At 39.3% G+C, this 10000-nt stretch overlaps 1 protein-coding gene across 3 annotated transcripts in view; it reads right to left on the bottom strand.

The window, feature by feature from the left end:
* LOC106881177 (acyl-CoA:lysophosphatidylglycerol acyltransferase 1) overlaps window positions 1–10000 on the bottom strand; it is an 85723-nt gene that overhangs the window by 32125 nt on the left and 43598 nt on the right. For all 3 annotated transcript variants that reach the window (XM_089339898.1, XM_089339899.1, XM_089339897.1), the window contains exons 2-3: window positions 6220–6300; window positions 5320–5572 (exon numbers count right to left, since the gene is read on the bottom strand). In XM_089339898.1, coding sequence (XP_089196024.1) covers window positions 5320–5572 — 253 coding nt within the window. In that variant the 5' untranslated portion in view covers window positions 6220–6300. The remainder of the gene's footprint in view (window positions 1–5319; window positions 5573–6219; window positions 6301–10000) is intronic.

The following is a 10000-nucleotide window of genomic DNA, read 5'->3' as shown; positions in this document are numbered from 1 at the left end:
AGGGCCACTGACCAGATCTGTGGATGGTGCAAAATCCCCTCCCGACCTAAAATAAAGTGGTAGTGGAACAATGTTGCTGACAGGGGTATTAGAGAAAAGAAACAGGCTTGGAAGGACTGGAAGAACGGTGGTAGCAGGGAATTGTATCAAACTGCCAGTGCCGCTGGACTGGCTTCTGTGCAGGTGGCACATAAAAAACACCATTTGAGCACGGCCGTTGCCGATACCACCTGACTGGCCCTCGTGCTAGTGGCACATAAAAGCACCTACTACACTCTCGGAGTGGTTGATGTTAGGAAGGGCATCCAGCTGTAGAAACTATGCCAGATAAGATTGGAGCCTGATGCAGCCATCTGGTTCGCCAGTCCTCAGTCAAATTGTCCAACCCATGCTAGCACAGAAAGCGGATGTTAAACGATGATGATGATGATATATATATATATATATATATATATATATATAGACACATACACACTCATATATATACACACACATATACATATGTATATATACATTTATATAGATATACACATATATATATATACATATATATATATACACACATATATATACATATATATATATACACACATATATATACATATACACATATATATATAAATACCTATATATATATATATATACACACACACACACATATACACATACATACACACATACATGTATACAGATGTGACCATATACCATTTATATATATATATTTATTTGGTCACACTGCTTTCATGAATTCCTGTGATTGTGTTGCCATAAAATTCTATTAATTTGAATTGGAAACTTGAATCATAATGAAAGTTCTATATATATATATATATATATTATAATAAATCATATGGTATACCCTTGATAGCTTTCCGGTAAAGCAAGTTCAGTTTTACAGTGTTCATTGGGTATTTGATTAATGAGAGAGACGGAAGATGGAATATACAAGAACATTTATTGTAGAAACAATTGTAATGACCAATAAACATCCTTGTATCTTCCATCTCTCTCATTAATCAAATACACACACATACACACACACACACACACACACACACACACACACACACACAGAGGAAGGAAGAGAAAGGAGGATTGATACACATATAGACAAGCTATTTTATTACATACACACATAGACAAGCTATTTTATTACATACACACAAGAATATGTGCATACACATACATGTATACGTGTATGTGTGTGTAGAAAACCACTTCACCATCCCATTATTGCACAATCGACAGTTTGTGGCAGTCATATATCTCAGACATGACCAGTCAACATAATAACTTCACAATGGAACTCACTGGATTTATCTTTGATCTGATAGAAAGAGAAAAAAAGATAATTACCGTTGTTATACCACAACCACCACCACAATGAGCCAATGAAGAAATCTCTACATGATTGCTCTACTGGATAGAAATAGCAACCAAATCCTCTTCAAATTACACCATCGTTAAAAAAAAAACCCCAAGAATTTTGATAATATTATTGTAATGTCTTAGAAACACAGAACTCATCTTTTTCTATGGAACATCAACAAATATGAGCAAGAATTGTTGCTGATGTTATTTCTGAGATATGTCCTGAAGCAACCCTTTACAGTAACAACTGTTAAAGTTTTTAACCCCTTAGCATTTAAACCAGCCATATCTGACCAAAACATTCCAACTGTTTTATAAACAGATCCAACTTCTCACACCTACCCGGCAATGTCATAAAAGATTTAAGAATCGCATCAACAAACTCTCAAAACTTTGTGATAGTTAACTTATGCTTAATTCAAACAATGTGAATAAATAAGCACAGGCATGGCTGTGTGGTAAGAAGTTTGTTTCCAACCACATGGTTCCATGTTCAGTCCTACAGCATGGCATCTTGGGCAAGTGTTTTGTATTATAGTCTCAAGCTGACCAAAGACTTGTGAGTAAATTTGTTAGATGGAAACTAAAAGAAGCCCACTGTATGTATGTATGTGTATATATTTCAAATGAATCACGTCATAACCTTATCCATCTATTGGTTTCATACTCAGTCATAATGTCTTACGTTTAAGATGATTCCCATGCTTTCCCTGAAGAGAAGGTTACAATTTTAACATCACAGATCCCTATGGATCACATAGGTTGTAATCCTTTGAAACATATGTAGGAATAAAGTATGCAATTATAACATGCGTTTTCTCCATTCCTTAAATTTTTAAATATACTCAAATACCCAAAATTTCAAGGAGTTTCTACCTCAAAAACAGGAACTACACCACAGTTATTTTGTGTTCTTTGCTACCTTGGTTTCTATTAATCCATTAATTCTATCCGAAGAATTTTTATTCATTAAGATAGAAGAAATGCATATAATTAAATATATATATAGAAATATATATATATATATATATATATGCAGATATGACTGCATCAGTGTTTGTGCCCCACCACCACTTGACAACAGGTGTTGGTGTGTTTACATCTTCATAACCTAGCAGTTCGGCAAAAGAAACCAATGGAATAAATACGAGGCTTTAAAAAACAAAAAGGTACTGGAGTTGATTCGTTCAACTAAAAATTCAAGGTGGTGCCCCAGCATGGCCACAGTCTAATGACTGAAACAAGTAAAAGATAGATTACATTTGAGAGAGGAATCTGAATGCTAAAGAAGTTAGATGATCAAAAACCGCTGGAAAATTTGTTGAGGACATAAAGAGAAGACAACAGGTTAAGTTCACTAGAGATCAGAAAGACAAAGCCTTGAACAGAGAGTGACAACTGGAAAAGTGAAAAGAAAAAGGAACAGGACGACAGAGAGAAGTCTTATGAGTGAGTTTGTTATAGAGAGACATCAACTGAATAACTTGCTAAATTGTGCATGGGACAGGACAAGGGAGAGGTCTGTGTGATGGGTGTGATACGTGCAATTGTGTATGACAGTAACACATAAAACAATGAATACAGGTAACTATGAGAGGGTGCTGAAAAATTCCTGGCTTTAAGGGCATCGCAAAAGGCCCCACTCGAGGCTCAAACTTCTGAGTTCTTTTACAGGGCTTAAAAAAACTGAAGAACTATATATATATATTTCCTTTTTTCCAAAGCTAGGAACTTCTCAGCACCCCCTTGTATACGTGTGAGTGTGTGTATGATGGGGTGTGCTTCTGAAATACGAACTGTGAATGGAGATGAAGTGGCACACAGCCATGGCAATGAAACATGGGCTGTAAGTAAAGATTATGATATGAGGAGTGGAGAAGCAGGGAGATATTTTACAGCAGTGAATCATGCAGAGTGACTTAGGTGCTGGGTCTGCTGTAGTAAAAGAAGAAGATCATTGTGCAGTCTAATTATTTAAAGTGTGCATTGTTAACATAGGAGAAAGGCTCAGTAATGAAGGGTTGAGGAAAATGAGAAGACATCAAGATAAACCCTGAAAGTTAGGGGTCAGTGTAAGTCAATTGCCATTTGGTAAATAGATTGTAAAGAGAATAAGGGAGTTGTTGTTGGTTAATAAAATAAACAGGGAGTAAAGTAGTTCAACATTGTCTATGAGAATTTATAGAAGAACTGCGGAGACATTATATTAAGAAGACATTATTATTATTATTAATATGGAGACATTATATTAAGAGACATTATTTACACTGGCAGGAATATAAAACATGATTTACATAAAAAGGAGTTTCATATTACATTGGGAATCAATTCGTGTGTGTGTGTGTTCGGGTGTGTGTTCGTGCATGCACGCACACGTGCGCATGTGCGTGTATGTGTTCATGCATGGACGCGCGCATGCGCATGTGCGTGTGTGTGTGTATTGTTGAGGTAGTTAGGGCAAATCCCAGCTGTTTTCTCTTGAAGCATATATGCTTATGCCATTATTACAATCCAATACGTAGTCTCAGTTGCTGCTGTAGGTTGGTTTCAACATACATATTAAAATTGAGATTTATGGAAATATTTGCAGAGTTATTGTATAACAAAAGAGGGAATTTGAAATTGTTTGGTATTATTTATTCACCATGACATGAGTTTCATTTACTAATAGGAGTTACAAAATATTACATGTTAGATAGACATGTAAGAAATGTCCTATTAGAAATTCTTAACATATCTGTCTAACATTCCTATTAGCAAGTGACATACGTGTAATGGTGAATAAATGACACAAAACAATTTCTAATTTCCTCCTTTGTTTTATATAAATATATATATATATATATATGTATATATATATATATATACACAAACATATACATGCATATACATCATCATCATCATCATTGTTTAACGTCCGCCTTCCATGCTAGCATGGGTTGGACGATTTGACTGAGGACTGGTGAACCAGATGGCTACACCAGGCTCCAATCTGATTTGGCAGAGTTTCTACAGCTGGATGCCTTTCCTAACGCCAACCACTCTGAGAGTGTAGTGGGTACTTTTACGTGCCACCGGCACGAAGGCCAGTCAGGCGGGAATAGGCAACAGCCAAGCTCAAAATGGTGTATTTTATGTACCACTTGCACAGGAGCCAGTCCAGCGGCACTGGCAGCGATCTCGCTCGAATGTTTTTTCAAGTGCCACTCAAGAAAGTTGAGCAGAGGATCTGCATCAAATTTTGCCAGAAGTTTGGTGATACCTGCAGAGGCCTACACAAAATTTTCAAAAAGTTTTCATTGCATTCTCGACACAATCAAGGAGATCTTTTGCAACTGAAACCCGATTGTCTTTTTGTTGAGCTGAAAGCAGTTTTGACACAAACTTGGCAGACATGCGTCTCATACTCAAATCTTCAGTGATAATGGACTGAACCGTACTGTAACTAATCTGTACATCCTCTCACAACTCATGGATGGTGATTTGATGATTTCCCCTCACAGCTACATGCCTATCTGCGATGTTTTTCTCAGTTCTGCTGGTTGCAAGTCTCCCAAAATGTTCGTCAATATTAACATTCTTTCAGCCGTCTTGTAAACGTCTGAGCCACTTGTACACTTGTGTGTGACTCATACACTCCTCTCCATGCACTTTCTGCAACTTTGCATAGGCCTCTGAGCAGGTATCGCCATGACAACTTTCTCTGTCATGATCAATGCAATGATCACATGCTACATACCTTCCTGTGTGTCTGTGTGTGTGTATTATAACACTTGACTAATATCATAAAATGTTCAACAAGAATCATTTTCTGAATTGAAAATCGATTTTATGCAAATTTTAACAACAGCAAGAAATAAAACCCTATCAAAACCAAGAACACAACTAGAAAAAAAAAAAAACAACAAAAAACAAAAAAAAACAACCTAGCACCAAATCAGAACTTACTTTGATATTGTCCTGTGATAAGCCAAGAACTTATTATGGCCAATAATCCACTGAAGAGGAAACCCTCAATCATCCAGTAGAAATCCAAATAAAAGAATCGAAGAGGAAATACAAGGAATGTCCAGACAAGATATGGCGGAATGGCATAGATTGTGGTTAGAACCATCCATACTATGCGCAGAAGGTGTCCAATGATGCGAAATGGTAACGGAAGGCTGGTCACATGAGGAAGAATATTGTACACATCAAGCATCTGCAAAAAAAAAAAAAAGAAAAAAAAGAAGAAAAATGAAATTTTTAAAAAAGATATTTATATCATAAAAATTTAGAAACTTCAAGAGAATGAAATAATTTGTTTTTAACAGTAGAACTCAAAGTAGATAAAGCTATAAGTAATAGTGTGTAAATATTGGGGTAAAAAAAACTCATTTAAATAGAAAAAGTCAAAGGCTTCCTGTAGAATATAAATGAACATCTTCTGTAGGCATGAGAGAATGGTTCTACCATCATTAGAAGCAATGTCAGTTTGCAGAGTCATTAAGAAAAGACGAAAATAAAATCTTGACATCGCATGGTGGCTGTAAATGAGTATCACCTTCATACAGGTGAGGTTGTTTGTTTCCAGCCTTCCATGAAAAATATGTCTGGTCATGGGGAAATAATAACCCTAACCCCTGACCCTGATCCTGCAGTAAATCCAGGATGAGAGGAAGGGCTGCACCAATGATGGACTGGCATCTTATTTGTCAACTCTGAAAGGATGGAAAGGTAAAGTTGGATTTACCTTTCAATCCAATAGGTAAACAGGAAAGACGGAAAGGTAAAGATGGACCACTGGTCTGTCCAATTGGAGCTGACCTGGGGTTAAACAACAATGGCAAGAACAACAAGAGAACTTACTTTCAGATGGGGACAAATTTCACATTAAAGGTCCAGCAGGAGCAGCGGCAGCAGCAATAGCAGCAGCGGCACTTTGAGCAGCTAATGAAAGGAAGGAAAAGAAATACTGAACTAGGATACCAAACTGTGTTACAACAAACAAACATACATACACACACACATATATATATATATATATATATATATATATATATATATATATATATATATATATATATATATATATATACTCTCTTTACTCTTTGACTTGTTTCAGTCATTTTGACTGCGACCATGCTGGAGCACTGCCTTTAGTCGAGCAGATCGACCCCAGGACTTATTCTTTGGAAGCCTATTACTTATTCTATCGGTCTCTTTTGCCTAACCGCTAAGTTACGGGGACGTAAACACACCAGCATTGGTTGTCAAACGATGTTGGGGCGGACAAATACAGACACACAAACATATACACACATACATATATATATATATATATATATATATATATACGACGGGCTTCTTTCAGTTTCCGTCTACCAAATCCATTCACAAGGCTTTGGTCGGCCCGAGGCTATAGTAGAAGACATTTGCTCAAGATGCCACGCAGTGGGACTGAACCCGGAACCATGTGGTTGGTAAGCAAGCTACAAAGACAATGGTTGTCAGCAATGCTCATGCTGAAATTTGAAGTAACAGCTTCCATGACATGACAAGTACTCTCACCTACAAATCCAAATAGCTGTGTCTGGCATAAGTCTCTTCACCACAGCTGAATAATAAATAACCAGTCTGCGGTTGTTTTATTATCCTGCAGCAGTGCAGATACTAACGTTTTTCAAATGACAACAATAATAAAATGGAACACAACTGCCAATGTGAGAAGACTGTGTGGTACGTGGTGTTCTTGAGCAAAACAGTTCATTGATGGAAGGAGTGAGTTAATGTATGGGACATACATTTGATCGCTATAAACAAATCACTTGTGCAGGTCATTCAGCAAAAGCTGAATGCTCATATATCATCTTCCACAAGTCCATCACGCACGCACACACACACACACACACACACACACATTTTTATCAATTAGAAAATGGAGGATAATATGCTGAACCCAACGACTTGCAGACAGTGTATCCCGTTGAATTCATTAATTTAATTCATAGCTAAGGTGACAAAAAACCCCACAAAGTACAGGTGTTTATGACAAACCATGTTAATTTGACAACTGGGCTTACAGATAAAAGTACAAAGTACACAAGGAATTAGAGAATGAACAAAAGTTTAATCTTACAGCTGTTTCGGCCTAGCTTTGGCATGCCCCATTCTATCCTAATAGCTCCTGCCGGAGTAATTATCGGATGAAATGTTGAAATGGGGGTACATGCACGATTCGCTAGGCCTCTTCAGAGATTCACATGAATTAAATTAATGAATTGAACGGGATACACTGTCTGCAAGTTGTTGGGTTCAGCATATTATCCTCCATTTTCTAATTGATATACAAATTTAGGGTAAACCCCCCCCTTACCCACTCCCATTTATTGCACTTGGTATAACACTAGCGTAACAATAATTGGGTACCGCCCCAGCAGTATATTGGATAGATACTATCCCTTAGTGGGTTGAATCCTCAACCCCTAACTCTCTCGCATTATATATATATATATATATATATATATGGGAGAATATACAAAAAAACAACAACAGACGAGGGCAGGTGGTGTAAATAACAAAAGGATGTATTAGTATGACGCTCGGGAATACGGAAAGTCTTTGACGTTTCGAGCTACGCTCTTCAACAGAAAGAATACGGAGACAAGGAGAAAAACACGGAGAAAAAAAATTGAATAGTGTCCAGTCAACTGTCAATCATAATAATGGCTGACCGGAAGTTAGAAATTCTTTTTTCAGGAGAGCTAAGAAAAGGGGGAGATAACAAACGGTGATCGAAGAACGAGGGGCTGTGTGTGGGAGATAGAATGCTGGTGATCTTGACATATGTAGTGTGAAAATGGGGAAGGGAGAAAGCACTTGGTCAGTTGTAGTGTGATGCTAGGGTATTGGTGTGGTGTGATGTGAGGGTGTTGGGAGGTGGGGAAGGCATGGGTAGAGTGTGGGTTAGGCTGAGGGTGGGGTAGAGGTAGGGGTCTGTGGGTAGGGGGTGGGTGGTGGGTGTAAGGAATTGGATGGGGTGGAGTGGGAAGGTAGAGTAGGAGTGTGTTGGGGTGTGGTGGGATGAGCTTATGAGGGGGTGTTGACGATGAAGGGGGAAGGGGAAGGTGGATGTAAGAGAGGGGGAAGATGGGTATGGGAGGGGAGAGAAAGAGAGGAGAGAGGGTGGGTATAAGAGAGGGAAGGTGGGTATGGAGGGAGAGAGAGGAGGAAGGTGGGGGAAGGTGGATTGAGAGAGGGGGAAGGTGGGTATGGGGGAGAGAGAGGGGGAAGGTGGGTATGGGGGGAGAAAGAGAGGAAGAGAAAGAGAGTGAGAGGGAAGAGAGTGGGAGAGAGGGAAGAGGGGTATGGGGGAGAGAAAGAGAGAAAGAGAAAGAGAGTGAGCAAGAGGGAAAGAGAGAAGAGAGTGAGAGAGTAAGGGTGAGAGAGTAAGAGAGTAAGAATGTAGAGAGTAAGAGTGAGAGAGAGGGAAAGAGAGAAGAGAGTGAGAGAGTAAAGGTGAGAGAGTAAGAGAGTAAGAGTGTAGAGAGTAAGAGTGAGAGAGGGGGGTACGAGAGAAGAGAGTAAGAGAGAGGAGAGAATAAGAGAGAGGAGAGAAAGAGTAGGGGTGAAGAGAAGTGGGAGTGAAGAGAAGTAGGAAGAGAAGTTGGAGTGAAGAGAAGTAGGAGTGAAGAGAAGTAGGAGTGGAGAGAAGTAGGAATGAAGAGAAGTAGGAAGAGAAGGAGTGAAGAGAGGTGAAGAGACATACAAAGAAGTAGGAGTCGGAGCAGGAGGGGAGGTGGGGGAGGGGGAGAGATGGGTGGTAGGCGGGAGGGTGGGGGAGAGTGACAGGAGGAGGGGGTTAGATGAAGAGGGGAGGGGAGTTGAGCCCATGTGGCGCAAAGGAGCGGAGGGAGAAGACCAATCCTTGTTCACGGCGCAAACGGGAGTCCAGATGGCCCCTGTGCATGGACAATCCAAACACACAGGTGTTGCTGCAAGGAGTGGCCGGCAGAGCGGAAGTGGCGTGACACCGGGGTGTCATTACCAACGTTGATGTCTCGGAGGTGTTCCGCGAATCGATATATATATATGATTGACTTGTTGAGTATGATATATGTATATCAGTGGCAACTCCGGCACTCAGGCTGTTCGGGCTTAGCCCAAGTATAAATTTAGTAAAGTGAACATGTATTTGCAAGCTGATTTAATTTCTGCCAACCACTGACTTCTAGTATGTAACTGCAGCCAGTAACTCAGGCTCCTTTTGCTGAGACTTGTTGCAGTTCATTTATTTTCATTCAGTGTCTGGCGGTTGTCTAAGAGGTGCCCTGTGTCAAAAAATATCATTCGCAGCAGATGTTCTCTCGACATCGTTTACATGACCCCACACTGGGGTCGATGTAATCGACTTAATTCCTTTGTCTGTCCTTGTTTGTCCCCTCTATGTTTAGCCCCTTGTGGGCAATAAAGAAATTAGGAAACTGAAAGAAGCCTGTCATATATATGTATATATATATGTGTATGCGTGTGTATATGTTTGTGTGTCTGTGTGTCCCCAATCAACATTGCTTGACAGTTGATGGTGGTGTGTTTACGTCCCTGTAACTTAGCAGTTCGGCAAAAGAAACCGATAGAATAAGCACTAGGC

The sequence above is a fragment of the Octopus bimaculoides genome, chromosome 22 (genome assembly GCF_046866305.1).
Source record: "Octopus bimaculoides isolate indiv1 chromosome 22, ASM4686630v1, whole genome shotgun sequence".
NCBI classification, from domain to species: Eukaryota; Metazoa; Mollusca; class Cephalopoda; order Octopoda; family Octopodidae; genus Octopus; species Octopus bimaculoides.
Note: the sequence above shows the minus strand (reverse complement) of the source record. Positions and strands in the feature narration are given on the sequence as shown.